The sequence below is a fragment of the Diplotaxodon limnothrissa genome, linkage group LG15, assembly GCF_057381915.1.
Source record: "Diplotaxodon limnothrissa isolate DT_005_m linkage group LG15, D_limnothrissa_male_GT1.1, whole genome shotgun sequence".
Taxonomy (NCBI): Eukaryota; Metazoa; Chordata; class Actinopteri; order Cichliformes; family Cichlidae; genus Diplotaxodon; species Diplotaxodon limnothrissa.
The window spans coordinates 12,203,040-12,221,301 of record NC_140610.1 but is presented as its reverse complement, the minus strand read 5'-3'; the positions used below and the strand labels follow the sequence as shown (position 1 = coordinate 12,221,301).

Genomic DNA, 18,262 nt, shown 5'->3' with positions numbered 1-18,262 from the left:
CATAAAGGGTGAAATGTTTGCTGACACTGATAACAGCTTATGTTTTCTCTGCCCTATGTACCGACATGATGGAGAAGGAACATCCTCTGTGTCAGCTGGACCCTCAGCAGAGAATGAACTCAACATCCTTTTGTCCGGTACTCTATGTCACACACTGTGCCAAAAAAAAAACGTGTACAGACGCCACTAACAGGTAATCCCATGACTGGGAGCCACACTTTTGTTTCTCTCACACTGTTCAACAACATGATAACTGCTCACACAAGTGAAGGTCAAACAGTGATTTTGTTACATAACTCAGACATAGGTTACGAAATATGTCGACACATAGATCTAACCTACCCTATCCACTGTACTATTTCTGCAGTTACATTGCCAGCTGAATACCAGAATATGACATTATGGTCTAAAAGTGAGAATGATATAGGATTTATTGACTGCATACCTTATCACGCACAGCTAAAAAAAACAAAAAAAAAAAACAAAAAACAAAAAAAAACAACAAGCCAGTATATGTCAAGCAATGTCCCCTTTCCACGGAAAAAGCCGCAGCTCTAGATGTCATCATAGGAGATTTATTGACTACAGGAGTAATAAAGCCCACACTCCTGTCAATCCTGTGCCAAAGCCTAACAAACCTGGCGTATGGCGTTTCATACAAGACTTAAGGCAAATTAATGCAGTCAACATTCCTCTGCCACCTCTCGTTTCAGATGTTCACAGCATATTGACATGCATTGCATACACACTTTACCGTGGTGGATTTATGCTCCGCTCCTTTTTCTCATGAAGACACACAGCCGTTATTTGTATTCACACATAGAAATAAGCAGTACACTTGGACTCGTTTGCCCCAAGGCATGATAGACGGCTCTGCTGCTTTCTCAATGGTGCTGCACTCCTCCAGGGCTGCACCCTGATCCACATGTGGATGACCTCCTCCTCTGTGCTGAAAGTGAAAAACTATGTCAAACTGCTACACACATGCTTCTCCAGCACCTCCAAAAGACTGGCCACAAAGCATCAGCAAAGAAAATGCAGTACTGTCAGACTTCTGTTCAATATTTGGGATTCACACTGTCTCACGGAAAACGTTCCATGACTGCAGACAGGGTCAAAGCTGTGACCTCTGTCCCTCGGCCCACTACACAGAAGGAAATGTTGTCCTTCCTGGGCATGGTGAACTATTGCAGACAGTGGATACCAGACTGTTCTTTTCATGACCACATTCTGCGTGACTGTTGTAAAAAAAGACAAGCCTCCTCGAATACTGTGGTCCACAGAAATGACTGCCTCTTTCAATGCATTACAGGGAGTGCTGACCTCCGCCACTCAAAGGTGCTGCCTGAATTGTTCAGGAATGCCGGCCTGCCTGAGGGCAGTAGCAGCTTGCTCTATCATGATAAGGGACTGCGAGAAGCTCACACTCTCACATGACACTATTCTACACACCAATCACCAGGTCACGACCATTCTAGCAAACATAACTAAACAACATATGCAAATCTCACATTTATTGATCCTATGCTGTGTTCTTCTGACCGACAGGATGGCTCAGACAGGCTTGACGTTCGTGACTGCATGACACGTATACAGGAATCCACAGCACCACGTCCAGATTTAGAGCAAACACCTATCCCAGACTCAGCCACGGTTTATGTGGACGGGTCCTGTTCAAGGCCGAGTGACAACTCATTTCTTTGTGGCTATTCAGTGGTAACAGTGCCTGACATCATACTAGAGGCTCACTCATTACCATTTCACTCAGCACAAAAAGCAGAGCTCATGGCTTTAATACGCGCCTGTGAGCTACATTTGGATAAGCATGTGACGATTTACACAGACAGCCGCTATGCATTTGGCGTTGTGCATGACTTTGGCACATTGTGGAGACAGAGAGGATTTAGATCTGCTGATGGAAAATAAATTGCTAAATTGTGATTTTGTTCAAAGACTTTTTCAGGCTATACAGCTGCCATCGGCCGTTGCAGTTGTAAAAACGAAAGGACACAGTACAGCTGACACAGACGAAGCAACAGGTAATGCTTTAGCAGACGTGACAGCCAAGGCTGCAGCTGCATCACAGCTCCCACCTCCGCAGGAAGTATTATCTGTGCCCCTACAGCTGCCACTTGTTACACTCCCAGACTATTTAGAAACAAATGTTGATTTAAAATTTATACAAGAGCAAGCCTCTGCATGTGATTACACCTATTGGGAGAATAATGACTGTACCTTAGATGACAGAGATGGCCTATACAAAATCTTAAGGGTTTGATTGCCCTCCCATATTCCCTGATGCCAGTCCTTGCCCGACATTTTCACTGTGTGAGTCATGTCGGACAAAGAGGGGTAATAGGGGCAATAAAATCAAGATTTGTAATTGAGAAAACATCACATGCAGTAAAAGCATATTAGCAACCTGTCTAACATGTGCACGAACTAATGTAGGAAAATCAAAAGCAAAACATCAGCATTTACCACAACCAGATTTTCCATTTCATACATTACAAATTGATTTTACACATATGCCAGCGCAAGGAAGCATCAAGTACTTACTGGTAATAGTGGATCAATTTAGTAAATGAGTAGAAGCTTATCCAACATCAAAAGAAACTGCAGAAGTAGTCTGTCAAAAGTTGAGCAATGAAATAATACCCAGATTCGGAATACCTCACCAGATTAACAGTGATAGAGGATCTTCATTCACATTAGAAGTAATTCAAAAGTGTGCTAAAACTTTAATGACCTGGGTCAAATTACTTCCTCAAGTCCTCTGTGAGATTAGAATGACTCCATCTGCAGTAACCAAATTATCTCCATTTGAAATAAGATTATTTCCAACACCATGGTCAGCTTCCAGAGGGGCACCGCTAGTAGAAGGTGATGTATATTGCATTGTCCACTGATGTTCACAACCTGGTAGAAACACTGAATAATAACTATCAGAAAGTTTGTCTCTCTCAGCCTTTCCCCTCCACAGTTCCACCAGTGGAGACAAGGAGATGCGTGTTGGAGAAGTCACTAAAACCAAGGACACTCTGGGAGGCCGCGCGTGTTCCAGCCCCAGACTGTACTGGCAGTGACGAAGAACCAGCATCCTCACAGACGGACAACCTCAGTGGATTCATGCCAGCAGGGTTAAGACCAGCCCAATCGGACCATCTCAGGCGTCGGATCAAGCAGATGACATCTCCGGCGGGCCAACGCCCGGAACCAGAACAAATAAACACACGGGTAGACGACATCTCCGGCGAGCCAGCGCCAGGATCCAATGTACATACACACACGCAATCACTGATTAACACACAACGTCTGAAAGAACAACAACAAGGTACTCAAACATCCAGCAGGAACAGAAAGCCAAAAGTACCACATGATGTCTAACCTGATAAAGCTAGACTCATTCCATCCTGATAATGGAGAAAATGAAATGCCCATTGTCATCACACGACGCTTATTCTGTGTCTCTCGAACCTGGGACCAGGCCAGGAGACGACTGAAGAACTGTTTTTCTTATATATTTAGGTTATTTATCATATCTATCGCATTAACCTTAGGATTTCTCTTTGCTATTTTGTATTGTAGACTGCAACCATGTTCACATTTCTGCAGGTCATATTTTGCTGACGATACCTCATGCTCCATTTTGCAAGACACCTACTTAATGCACTCATTACGTTCCCTAAAATCAGTAAATAGCAACATAGACGCCACTAATAAACCATCTTATGCGCCCTCTAGAATAGGAGTCAACTCCTGGTATGAAAATGCCAGAACAGCCGCTCGTGATTTAGGAAACAGTAACTGTTATGTCTGTTCAAAAGGTAATCCGGAACAGGTAATAGTAGGATACCCCATATCCGGTTTCCCCCTCACTGAGGGACTAGAGAAAATCGGCGGAGATAATGCTCTCTTTAAAGACGCTTTACAGTTGACTCTGAGCCCTCTCGACTGCCTACTTAGACACACACACACACCAACTAACCCTGAGACTCCATTAGGCGAATTATTGAAGTTATCTAATGACACCGCAGGGACCTGAGCCCCAATGAAACGCCCCAAGAATAGGTTAAAGCCCTCACTGCCCTTAGGACAGATCCCTCTCCATTTTAATACTAGTATGATATGTCTGCGCAGACTAAAGTTAACTGGCCCAGACACACACATAGATTATACAAAGGATAACTACACATTCTTCTCTGACTCCCCAGGTGCACGCTGTAATGAGACATGGCTAGCTGTCTCTGTGGCTGAAGTTGTATCATATCTGGAGGAACACACACACAGTTCAAGTTCGAGCAGAGACTCGATCATTGTTCCCCCAGACGGTGTATTAAATGATACTGACTGGGGGGAGTTAGTTAAATCACACATGGTCACGCGCCTGACCAGACCAATCCCACATGCTTATTGGTTGTGCAATAATACCCTTAGATTAGCTTTACCTGTTAATTGGACCGGTACCTGTGGTCTAGTAACCGTTGATGTATGCTGTACTTTCATTCCCAATAATACCGCTCCTAACGGTTCATTCACACAAGCTATGAATAGACTTGAAGCATTGAAGATAGAACTAATTGCCGATACAGGCCACGGTCAGTGGCTAGACAAGTGGCTGCAGGAAACGTCTGGAAAATGGAGGGAACTAATTGTAGCCTTTGTAACCGTTGCAGCATGTTTTTGATGATTATTGTCTGTTGTGTGATACCATGTATACGCTCTCAGAATTTTTGATATTAAGCTTGCTCGAAGGACCAGTTACAGTTATGATTTGTCTTTATATTATGTTATTACATTCTGTCTTTATACTATGTTATCATTTCATGATAAAAGGAGAGAACTGTTGTGATATTTTGATACCATGGTAGCATTTACAGGATATTGTTTTATTGTGATATTATACAGAAAAGAGTTACTCAATAAGGCCCATTTAATAGTTGTTTTTCTCTTTCTCTGTGACCCAAGAATTAATGTGTAAGACTCACAGGCTGGTACCCCAAGGTCGAAAACACCACAGAGACGAGACCACTTCCTTACTCCCATCCTCCCTTCCTTATCTCTTAGAAAAAGGCTCGTTAAAGGCCAGGTGGTTTGTTTCAGAATTCACTAATGAAAGAACTCTGTATTCTATGTCTAGGAGTGTATTTTGCTGGGATGATCATAAATTGTAGCTGAACTGATAAACTACACACAGGATACTTCTTTGCTCACAAGGCAGGAAGACGTTTCCTTATTTGGTCTGTACCGGTTTGAACTGAGAACTTGCTGACACACGAACCTTTTTTTCCTCTATATAAGCTGTTATGTACTAAATAAACCTTTGAGTCGATTTGGGAAGACAACCAGAAGCAGTCTGTGTTTCCTTGTTCTCCCAAGCTGCTCCCGACGTCGTAACTAACCCAGCTGAATGGCATACCTGAGTGTTACTTTAAATAATTAGGAATCTTAGAAGGAAAGGACAGAACTCTGCTTATCGCTCGTGCCTTGGAGGGAAAACCGGGATGGACATTTTTTCCTTCATATAATATGGCCAATATTATAGTTATTATATTAATCATTATTAGCTATTACAGCAGTGAACATGAACTGTGTCAAATACTGAGCCTCAGTACAGATTCAAGTTGCAGTTATTTATATGTCTTATCACCTTAAATCTTCACTCAAAGACAAGTATCTTTGACAGTGCATATATAGGTGTATCATATATAGGAGACAAATGTTGTTCCTTCAGTATCAGAATCAGAATCAGAATACTTTATTGATCCCTGGGGGAAATTATTTTTTTGTTACAGTGCACATGTTAGTCTTTGTGCATTCAGTGTGGCAACTTTAAATCCTAATGCAGGTGCATCCTTGCTTAAAGATGCCAAGTTAAGAAATGCGAGCATTTCACTACATATCGTACTGTGTATGACTGTGTACGTGACAAATAAAATTTGAATTTGAATTTGAGTATTTAGTTTTGTGTCAGGAGAGCAGGTAATAAACTGCTCAAGTTTTGGCTTTGGCTTAACAAATTTAGGGGTCCTAGAGGAACCCTTTTGAGTGAGGTGGTGTTACGCCCCTCTGCAGCCCCTAATCTCCTCAATGTGTTCAGCTGTTGCTAATTGGCCACACCTAGTAAGGTATAAATAAACGCATACCTGTGGCAGGCTATTCAGGAAGCTCACTAGTCTTTGCCTTTGTGGCAACAGCCATTTGAGCCAACCTGGGATGTCACTTTAGCCCTTTGACTGCCTCAAAGGGATATGAGGGATATATATATATATATATATATATATATATATATATATATATATATATATATATATATATATATATATATATATATATACACACATATATATATATGTGTGTGTGTGTGTGTGCGTGTGTCTGTATGTATGTATGTTAATATCTACAAAGTCAAGTTAAAATATAGGGGAAAAAAAATCAAAGTACACATAGTGACAGCCATTCCTACAATTCCTAAAATGATATTAAACAAATGTATGATACAGTGTACAATAGATAACCGTGACTTATTTAACATGAGTTCAGATGATTTAACTTGAAAGTGTTGTCAAAGTTTAAATGTAAGTTTGGTATTGGAACATAAAATCTGTTTCTCATTACTGGAAAACAGTACTGGTCAGGCAAGATGTTTGTTTCGGGTGTGTTTTTCTTCTCTTCCAAGATATCCACCTCCCTCAGGCATCACCAGGAAAATAATCTGATTCGTGATAAAAGTCAGATAATGATTAACATCTTAAAAATCTACAGGCTTTAAAGTCACAGTCCTTATTTACAAAGAATAACATTTACATATAAAAGTTTATTTTCCAAGATTTATTTTGAGAATCACTGTCTGAATGTTCGGCTGAAATTGTCCACTCCCCTTTCTGTTCCACATAAAGTGATGTACTGTATATGTGGTCTAGTGACAACAGCTCACATGCGTAATGTGTGCGAGCTGTTGTCACCTTTAGCTTTTATTTACCCATGATTGCATTGTGGAAACTACAGAAAAAGAAATCAGAGATGCAAAGAGATTTTTAATGCTTGAATTTGCTGCGCCTCATTAGTATTTCTTTATTGGTATTTAATGTCACAGCAAGATGAAAATTAAAACATACAGCTTTACACAAAGAGTGATTGTTCCCACCGTTCTGTCATGAATAAATTTCCTCCTTTCAAAAGAAAGTGAAAAAAATGTATATTGTACATTGCTTAACATATTTGTTAGGCCATCTGTCATGAAAACACAAAATAAATATTTTAGAAATTTCCCAAAAAGTTGTTTAAAATTAAGAATTATATTGTTATTAGGGAAATAAAGTGAGTTCACATTTTTATACCCAAATTTTAGCCAACACGTTGGACTTGAACCAAGCATATATTTTTTTCTGTTCAGGAATGCAAGTAAATAATAAAATTTGGTATCTTAATTAAAAAATAATGAGCTTTACTATTTCTTCTTCTTTTTTTATAAAACAGTAAATTTGAAAATTAATGGATAACAATACTTACAATGCAGCTCGTGCATACTGCTGCACTAACCATTACAGAAACATAAAAAATGATTTTGGTAATTACCAGTGCTTTTTATTTTAGACAACTGTGCTATAAACCTTACATTGGCTCACAGTCTAAATCTTCAGCATTGTAAAAGAAGAACTAACCTTTACATATCCTTGGTAACATTAGCTATGCACACACTATGTGTCAATCATGTGCCTCCTACAACCAAAAAAAAAGGAGTGATAGTCTCAGATGTGCATGCTACTTTTAGGCGTATAGGAACAAACTATTTTAATTGTATGTATATTCTTTAAAAAGCATGAAATTCTAACAAATTAAAAACCATTTTATCATTTTATTGTAAAAAAAAAAAGTCCCCCAATGTCCCCAAACTAATCTCTTAATCTATGTAATACACAGTAGATACAAAAAATGAACATGCCTATTTATCATGATACAACTAACATATAAAACCTGAGAAGCTGCCAGCGTCACCTCACTTGGTACTATATGTACCAGAATTATAGACAAAGAAAGCAGGATACCATGTATTGTTGACTAAATGGTTACATTGTTCTCTATTTCAGTCGGGTTCAGATGTGTGTAGGGTACTTCAAGCCGAGAATTTCTTGCTGTAATTTCTTCACTGAGGTAGGACAGCTCTGCTTGAAACTCTTTAATCATTTGTTTCGGGGTAGGTTCATCGAATCGTTCTTCAGGGTACTGACCCAACAGAACCTGCAGAAGCAAAGTTAGTTAGTCAGACTAAAAATATTTTATTTGTGATACTCTTTTTTTTTTTAAAGGAATATAAATAAAGCATGAAAAGCAAAAAAGATACATACCACATCTGTATACTTGTGGGAAAGTACCCAAAGCATTCCTGCAAACTTTACTGTCTCCCCAATATTTGGAAGAGTCTCCAATAATGTCGTCATGCTTGACTGCCCCTTTGTGGTTGGAGCAGGTTTGTGAAGCAAGCCTGAGCCATAGGGCATCCAGGAGCTGTAGTCAAACTAGAATGAAACAAGTTTTTATAAATGACTTGCTTTATTTTTCAAACAAAGGACATAGCTATTGTATCTATGTAAATAAGGGTAGATATCTGTTCTCATGTTAAACATTATCCACCAATATCTTCAGAGCTACAGCAAATTCTATTATTCTTCTATTATGTTTTTCTGATACATAAAGCAAAGGGAATTATAGTCGGAGAGAATAACTGACAAAGCAGATTTTACTAAATGTTTTATATAGTTATATAAATGATAAATGTGGTCCAAGATTTTGCGTGCCATAATGTGTGTTTTTTGATTTTTGCTTCACCTTATGATAACATTAGGTGAAAGTTGAATATCTGGAAAATGTAGTTGGTTTCAGAATGTCAGAATTTGACAACATTCACATGTTTGCATAAAATCTGATAACTCAGCTTATCGCAGCATGATGGGACAATGATCCAAAGAACTGGGTGCAGTAACTTGGAATGACTTGACTCAGCCAAATGCTCCTAAATTTCTTGTTAAATTATGAGGTGTTTCTCTGGATCTGCTGCAGTATGTATCCTTTACAAAAATGCAAACCAGGGAAACATGGAATAGAATAGAGACACTTCTCTGTGGCCAAAAGGCAGTTGAATCAATTCCTTAATGGAGATGCAAAGACTCACTGTACTTGATCAAACATAATTACATAGCGTGCTGTCATACCTGTCCATTATTGAGTGCAGCATGTTGAACTGACACTGTGAAGATCACCATGGTGATAAACTTGATCACCTCCTCAACAGTATTAAAGGATGCCGGAAACCCTGTTAACAGAACGCTCACTGTCAGTCACTATATTTTTCATTATAACCTAGGCTTTATGTGACAAATATAATTAAGGGTATTTATTATTTACCAGAGAGTTTGTTTCCTAAGACGCCGTGTGTAAATATCTCATTGATCCATTCCTGCAGCTCGGTGTCCTTGCACACATCGGTGATGGTGGAGCCTGGTTGTGGGCTGCTGGCTGGACCAGCTAGCTGATGGTGGAGCCTGGCTGTGGGCTGCTGGCTGGACCAGCTAGATGATTGGTTGGCTTGTTCTGCTTATTCTGTTAATTTAATCTTCACTTGCTAATGATGTTTCACTATATGATCCCGGGAGGAGAAACAAATCCCTTTGGGGTTGCATTAGGAAGTGCATCCAGCAAAAAAAAAAAAAAAAAACCCTGCTAAATTAAACATGTAAAGCTACCCACTGTGACAACCTCTTGTGAATAAGGAAGCAGCATTTAGTATATTATATCTCTGTAGTAGAAGTTGGGGATTGAGTCCAGACTTTGCAGTGATGTTATCTGGCCAACAGATGGAGCTGTAGCTCATTTTAGTCAGACTTCTTTCCCATACCTGCAAGTAGGTAGGATGAACAGCTGTACAGACTCTGAGGAAACATGTTTTTCATGAACCGTCTGATCCTGTCAGACCCAAAAGAGAATAATTATTATTAGTTAAATATAATTAATAATCAAAAACATTAGTGGTAGATGTACTTTTTGAATTAAGAATAATCTAAATGCAAATGTAAAATATAAATACACTGATGCTAAATCTAGTACTAGACGCAATAGAAATATTTTCACACAATTATAAAATGTAGATGATTTTTATCACTGAGTAAATACCACAGTTTTCCTGTATTTTCACCAGGAGAATATAAATACTGTTGTATTTGTTTATGAATATTTTAATGCTGATATTTGACTAGAAAAAGAAGTGGTGAAAATGTTTTATAATTAATTTAGCTGAGGTTAATCTAAATTATACCGTAAATGTTATTCTAGAGTTGATGACAATAATAGATGTAGCTATAGTTTTTAAATGCAGTGTTTTCATAGATTGCAATAATGGCCAAAAAAATCTGCAAACTGCTGCCGATTTATTGGCAGCACAGCCAGGATGAAACCTCCTGTTCCACCACATGCCAAAGCTGCTGTACTGGGTTGAGGTCTGGTGACTGTGAAGGACATTTGAGTACAACGACCTCATTTCCACGTTCAAGACACCAGTTTGGGATGAAATCGGCTTTGCGACATTGGCGTTATCCTGCCGGAAGCAGCCATCGGAAGATGGGTACACTATTTAAATAATGCTCAATCCGTACCAAGAGGCCAAAAGTGTCCCAAGAAACTGTCCCACACACTATCACACCACTAGCAGTGGTCTGAGTTGTTGATACAAGTCAGGATGAATCATGCTTTCATGTTTACAGACATGTATTGCAGCAGAAATGGAGACTCATGAGACGTTTTTCAAATATTATAATGTCCAATTTTGGTGAGCCTCTGCATACTATAGTTCATCTCTTTCAAAATTTGCCATGTGTTTAGGGAACACATGGCAAACACATGTCCAGGGAACTGATGCTCACTTGATATTTTGAAGACCATTCTCTTTAAACTCAAGAGATGGTTCTGCAGGAAATACCAGTAGATCAACAGTTTCTGAAATACTAGTTTTAGAAAGACATAATTTAACTGTGATTTAACTATACTAGCCTAGTTACAGTAGTAGAAATAAATAAATTAAACAAACCCTCCAAAAATAAGAAATAACTTTACAAAAATTGTAAAGACTTTATTAAACTGTATTAAAGCACATGCATTTCTGTGTTATCCATCTGTTTACACTCACATTCGGACATCCTACACACCCAGATAACAAGTTTGCACTTGGCTGACACTTAAAGAGATCAGAGCTATATCATTTAGGGTCACTGAAGAGGGAATAGCAAATATTATATAAAGTGCTAGCATACCTTCTGACAGACAGAAATTATGCAAACAAACAAAAACAACAATCTGCTTTTCCCCATGGCTACTACTGAAAGGCAAGAGTGTGAAAACATTTAAATTCCTGTTAATATAGATATCATATCACATAGAATAACATAAATCCACTGTGCATATCTGTACTCAAGAAAATATAGTTCATCTTATCAGAATAAGTGCGTATTTTCAGATCATATCCATGCGAAGTGAAATGTTTGTTTTATTTCTCTCTCTCCACAGGGACCTCAAACACACACACACAACAAACCTGGCAAGTGAAGTGTTTTCATTAAGGCTTCTTCATAATCTAGTGTGATGCAGGAAGAGATTTTTTTTTAGTTGCAGCATTCACAGATTACGGCAGTGAATCTCATGCAGCTTTGACTGGTCGGTTGTGTTTGGTCAGATGTTAACATGGCGTAGGACGCGACGGAGTGAGTGTCCATCCCGTGCGGTGCACATGGCAGGAAGGGGTACAGGCTCGGTCTTGTGCTCCACATTGTTGAAGTGGCACTTCTTAAGGTGGTTCGACATGCTGGGGACATCAGTGAAGCCCCACGCTAACACCGGGCTGAAGGCAGTGCTGAATCGCCAAACCTGGGGTAGTAAATAAAAAAAGTAGTTTTTGATTTATTATCTTTAAAATCTGGCCTTTTATATATTACTTTGCATTTAATATAGGTAGTACGATAGCTATATACATTGGTGCTAACAAGAAATTTTAATAACTATTTTAGAGAAATAGTTAAACACCAGTATACAGTACAGTACACTGGATTTCTGCTTACTTTATTTTTCGTCTGCCATGACACAGTGCCATGAGGACCAGGGCTTTGTCTTCGCTCCCACTGCAGGTCCACTACACCCCTGGTCTGAAGGAGGCTGGCACACACTTCCCTCATAGTCCTTGATACCAATGACAGCTGGCACAAGCTGAAACTGTCCAGGAATCCAGCTATGTGCCACAGTATCTCAATAGGAAGCCCACTAAACTGGTCTGACTGGGAGTCACCTGGAAGTTTTGCTTTAGGGCAAGGCTGGACTCCAAAGGATTTGAGGTGCCTGTCATGAATCACCTTTGCCCCCTGGACAGATGGGTAAAATCTTCTTTGGGAAAACGTGCAGCCATAATATGCCAGGGGGCAGCGTTGCTCCATCCAACCATTGAGACCAGCGTGAATGTCACCGTGGACATTTGTGAAATGGGATGAAAACTGGTCCCGGCGGAATGACTGACCACAGATAAAGGGGAACATATGCTGGTAGCGGGGGTTAGGGGGGAGGTAACGGTTATGGGGGACTGCCTCGACCTCCAGAGCTTCCAGGACGAGACCTAAGCGGAGGGTACGGAAAGGGCTGGGGTAGGAGATCTGTGGGGCAGCATGGTCGCAGGCAGAAGCAGAGGCCATGTCACCCACTCTGGTGTTAGTTACTAAGATTGCAGCAGGAAAGGTGAAAGTCTGTGTGCCAAAGTTAACATGGTAACCATCAATATAGACTGTATCAGAGATCCTTCTGCACTCTCTAGACTCCTCTAAACAGAAGAGCAGGGCTGCTGTGATCAGATCGATCTCTCCTAGACCCATGGGGTCGTCATCCTGCTCTAGCTCTGAAGTATCCACTGCCTTGTCCTCCATTACGGGTTGGAACCTAGACAATGACCTGCCTGGAGTGATACCCATCTGACCATTAGAAAATGAAGATTGGCTTGGGCCCCTAAAGGTCTGGTAGTTCCTCTTGACCCCATGGTTTTCTGAAAGAAAGAGCCCTCTATCTTCTAGAACGATATGACCAGCCCTCTGTGCCACAGGCTTTCTGACATGGAGTGGAGGTGCCATTTGACGGGCAAGTAATTCTTGAGAGTCATCAGCATGCAAGTTATCTTGAACCTCAATGGGACAGGCCGTCTCAAGACAAGCCTCAGGTGCCCCTAAAAATGGTCCATTGGCTGTATTCACAATCATTACGTCTGTTTCGTTTAGAGACCCATTTCCACTCAAGCAGCTTGAACAAACACTTTCCTCCTCAATGCCGCTTTTATGCAAACTATCTGAAGCTGCAGGTGTTTCGTCTTCCAGTCCATTCTGAAAGTCTCCATTGTTGCTCAATCTACTTTTCTGTACAGCAGCTTCTTTGTTCACATGCTCTGCGCTGGTTTCACCAGAGCTGGCACTGCTAACAAAGTCTAAAGCAGCAGCTAAGCTTCTTGCAGTCTCAACTGTGGCCTCATACAGTTTACCAAAGTGCTCTTCATTCAAGCCATTAATTCCACTGAAAATTTTCTCCTTTGCTGAGCCTGGTGGGTGTGGCTGTGCTTGATGAGTGGCTGGCAGCGGGGAAGGTGACTGAATAAATGAGGAGGCCTTAGGAGCACATGTTTGTAAAGTGGAGTGTGTCGCTCTGTTCTCTTTACTAACACTGACAAGTGGCTCTCCTTGTGCAGTAGGTGCCATGGCAATCACCTTGAGGGACTCCAGCAGTGTACGCTGGTCCTGAAGGGCAAGTGCCATGTCCAGCTGCTCCACCTCTTCCACACCACGGCTCAGGCTTTCATAGGAAGTATAATCCAGGCAGCTAACAGGCCATCTGTTCCACTCCATAGTACAGCACACAAGTCCAGCTGGACACACTTCCAGGTGAGCATACATCTGGTTGCGCACCAGGGTGGCGGGGCAACCATATCCACTGTTTAGGCAAGGAATCCTCATCAGTGGGCACATAAGTTGATGTTCATCCACTTTGCAGGAGTGAAAAACAGCCCCACAAACCAAAGGACACGTTATAAGCTCGCAAGAAACTCCTGTTTCAGCTTTGACCGTGCACCTCTGGTTAAAACAGGAAATACAGTGAACATGGTCCTCTTCCATCTTCAGACCAGAGTGATGGGGAGTGACTCTGGAAGAAGACAGTCCACAGTCCTGCCAAAAGATCAAATGCAGTAAGTGTAGGGCGACGACACATTAGCAACAAAGTCTGCTCCACATCTGTGGAGCAGACTGCTTTAATACAGTATCGGAGCTCGAGTTAAAAAGCAACAGAATGCAGTGTGATATTATTACAATACAGTAAATGACGAAACCAAGATTTTTTTTATTTTTTGCTATATTTTGCGTTTTACAATTAGAATAAATAGCATCATCTTGAAAAGACAGTTCACAATGGTCACTGGGAATATACCTGCTAACAACAATAACTGACGTACGCCATCTCGGCACCACATGAAGTATGTTGCACATTGCATATCTGCATTTACTACAGCTGTTCTTTCTAAATGAGAAATATTAAAGATAAAAGAATTAAAAAAAAAAAAAAAGTAGCCGTCTGAGCCCTTCCTTGTACACATAAAATAAAGGAAACTATAAAATCAGTATTATGCTGTCCTAGAGTTTTAGTCAAGTCTTGAAAGGTTGTTACAACTACAACAAACCAGTAGATGTCACACATGAGAGCCATGCCTCAGTACTAAAGATCTTTATTTCAACCAAATAGCATGTAAGCAAAGCATCAAAGCTTCTTAAAAGTGCAACAAGAAAAGTAGGTAATACAACAGAAATGATATTTCTAGGTAGCAGAAACTGCATTTAAAAGAGACTTTTACTGTAGTTCATTGCAGTATATTTCAAAAGAAGTGTACGAACCGTTTTAATTTATTGTCACATATTATTTCATGAAAGAGCGGCGCATTATACTTGCCCCCTCTGCATACAACATAACATGCCTCATATGAATGCACTGGGGAAAAAAATCAGTAGTTACAAAGCAAACCTAAATATTCTGCAGTTTTCTTCTTTCCATGAATGAAGCCTGCATGGCAACTGTGAAACAGTGCCCTCTCTGCTAAAGAATAACAAACTCAGCTGCAGTCACGTGACACACCTAAAAGGCTGTCTCATACAGTACCTTATTAGGAAAATTCCCTGGTCAGTGCAGGACGCTAAAACGTTTTCTTTTTCACATTTTGGACAGGAGAATAACATATCTCCCTAATTTTGTGCATGATTTGAGTCGGCAGTGTGTTCTGTTTATAACATGTTACAAATGAACTTATACTGAAAAACAGCATACTCGTTTTGAGTATAATAAACACATTGCTGTATCTATTATGTCATTCACTGGCAAGGCTCCAAAAAAATCTTACAAAACAAATAAATTGTATTAAAGCAAATTTAGGAGCAAAATAAATCTTCATCTTTAAGAATCTACATAGCCAGTGTAATTCCACTGTTGCACTAGCATTTGATAGTGCACTTAAAGTTTAACTTCCTACGGGCATAAAATGCAAAAGTGTGTTGGCTCATAATGAATGATTCTAGATTATATTAAAGATTTTAACAGAAGTTGTGAACAGAACACATTAAATAAAGTTATTTTGTAGCCAGAGATCAGCTAGTGACATCTTTAAGAGTAGGAAACACGTCTAAAATGTATCCAACGAAGCTGGACATGTAGAAAGGACACTTACTGTGCAGCCATTTTTAAATCTCACGTGTAAAAAGATTAAAAGCAAAACAAAACAAAAAAAAAACCCCTGATGCCAGTGGCAAGTTACTCAGAGCATCTGTTTCTGTAACCACTTCAGGCAAACGAGTGAATGCAAACAAATCCATTGGAAAGTTAAACGCTACCCCGTCACTTCTAAACCTTGCAGTATGTATAAATACATAACCAAACACGCGACTAACATCCACAATATTTTAACAAAACAATACTAGTTACTTTTTTTTTTTTTAACCAGCATCTCTTTTCAGATGTCTGACCCAAATAAAGCGCATTCACTGACAACAAACGTAACACAAAAACACAGCGTGGCTAGATTAATGTTCCTCGCTACGTTTACTTAAAACAAGAGCAAAAAAAGACGAGAAGCTTTCACTACCGTGTACAGTAGTATATTACGAGTCCAGTGCTGCAAGCTTGTTTGTTGTCATCAGCTCCTTCACCATCAAATCAACTTGTTTTTGTAACAATGGCAGGCAGGCTCATACTGTTAGCTAACAACAGCTAGCTAGCTCGGAAGTTGAACGGTTCAAAACAACAGCGGTATAAACCCGGGCTAGCATGCAGGGCACTTCTTACCTGATCGTAATGTTGGCAGCAAAAAGTCCGATCAAAAGTATTTAAAAAAATTACAACAAACCCAGCTGTTAACTGCAGTTACGGCTATAGAGAAAGTGCTAATGATAGCCAGTAGCTAGCTACATATCCTCTCAGCCTTTCTCTTTTTTTGTGTTCAAAACTTTATTGACCAAAGCGCACATCTGTTTTATACGGGGTAAAAGAAAAAAAAAAGCTGAGAATAATCACGGGAGTTGCCTACATAGGCGAAGACATGGAGTTTTGCAACGATGTTAAAAGCAAACAATACTGAAAAACTGGTGTTTTTAACTGAACAATTAATCTAAACTTTTTAAAAAAGGACACATTATGGTCATTGTTTAGTTCCACTTATACATCATGACATCTATAATAACTATGACAGGATAAACCTGTACTGTTATGTCATGGGTTATTTTGACATTGTAGCATTAAAATTTGTAAAACCTATAAAAATATATTTGGAAGCACAAACATATATCATAGGAACACACAAATGTTACTTCAGTAATGTGTGTATATCACTTTAATGATGTGTTTAATAATGTGATTAGAGAGAGAGAGAGAGATAAATTGTTTGGAGTACAATATTTACAACAATTGTAAATAGAAGGAGAAAGTAACAACATACAATTACACTGAAACAATACTTTAGTAAAGTTTCTGATGGAATGTACTGAGTTACATCCCACTGCTGATTCTATACGTGCTGCCATCCAATGATGTTGGGTTCTGTAAGATTAACAGGATTTTCGTCCAACACCAGTGGATAAGGATGGACAAGAGGGTCCAATAATTAAGTTAAGTTCAGCTTCAATTCATTATAAACTGCAAGTCTAACTAACAAAACTGGCATATTACATCATACAAACCTGATTATTTTATATAGATTAAACCATTAGTAAAAAAGATTTTTTTCCAATAATAACTTGTATTCCTTGTTTGCTTCTGTTCAGCAATTTCTGGATACCTTACAATGCTGTGTATGAACTGATGACGGAAGCTCCTTAATGTGTACCGGATATTTATTTTATTTGTTCATTTTATTATGTCTGCGTGCAAAAAAATAGCTTACAAATAAATTTGCTGGCCTTAAGTCCACAAAACATTACAAATATGACTTAAACGATCATTAGAAAGAAGATTACTGATTTTCCCATGTGCTGGTGATTCTAACTTTTTCGAAAAAGTAAGAAAATGAATAACCTGCTAAACTGAAAATTGCTCCTCTTTAAAAACAGAAGTAATATAAACTTTTGAGTCTAATATGTCCAAGAGAATGCAGCTTTACAAACATTTTTCAACTAACATGCAGTAATTGCTAACAAACAGGAGAGGTCACTGTTGCACCGTTGTTTTTGTTAAGCCTCCTCCTAGGTGGAAAAAGATGGACTGTGCCTCACTTTATTGCTGTTAACAGAAGGACGTGCCACGTTTAGAGGTCGAGGCCACCTACATAACAGCACCACAGGACCCGGGGGAGCTGACTCACGGACACATCAAAGCTGAGCAGAACTGAATACACCTGTCACGAGGTGCTGAAACAAACCCATGCAGTGGGAATATTGCTGTTTTACATCATATCAACATCATATCAACCGAAGTCTCACTGTCATTTAATTTAAAGAACTAAATAAAACAAACAAAATGCATTCAGGTCCACTCAGGTTGAGGTCTGGACTTTGACTGGGTTATTGCAACATCTTGTTTCTTTTGTTTTTTTTAACTATTCTGTTGCAGATTTACTGCTGTATTTGGGATCATTGTCCAGTTGCATAATCCAGTTTAGGCCAAGATCTAGCTGTTGGACAGATGGCCTCGCATCTGACTCTAGAGGAGTTTATGGTTGACT

At 39.5% G+C, this 18,262-nt stretch overlaps 1 protein-coding gene and 1 pseudogene across 1 annotated transcript; both read right to left on the bottom strand.

Moving 5' to 3' along the window:
- Nucleotides 1-8,061: 8,061 nt before the first annotated feature.
- On the bottom strand, nt 8,062-10,515 carry LOC146617153 (polyunsaturated fatty acid lipoxygenase ALOX8-like; annotated as a pseudogene).
- Nucleotides 10,516-11,500: 985 nt separating this feature from the next.
- Nucleotides 11,501-16,447, bottom strand: LOC146617152 (F-box only protein 30-like). The gene is made up of 3 exons (XM_085372512.1): nt 16,393-16,447; nt 12,105-14,234; nt 11,501-11,913 (listed from the first exon to the last, which is right to left on the bottom strand). The coding sequence occupies exons 2-3, from the start codon at nt 14,181-14,183 to the stop codon at nt 11,719-11,721; spliced, it is 2,274 nt and encodes a 757-aa protein (XP_085228638.1). The 5' UTR covers nt 14,184-14,234; nt 16,393-16,447; the 3' UTR covers nt 11,501-11,718.
- Between the last annotated feature and the right edge of the window lie 1,815 nt (nt 16,448-18,262).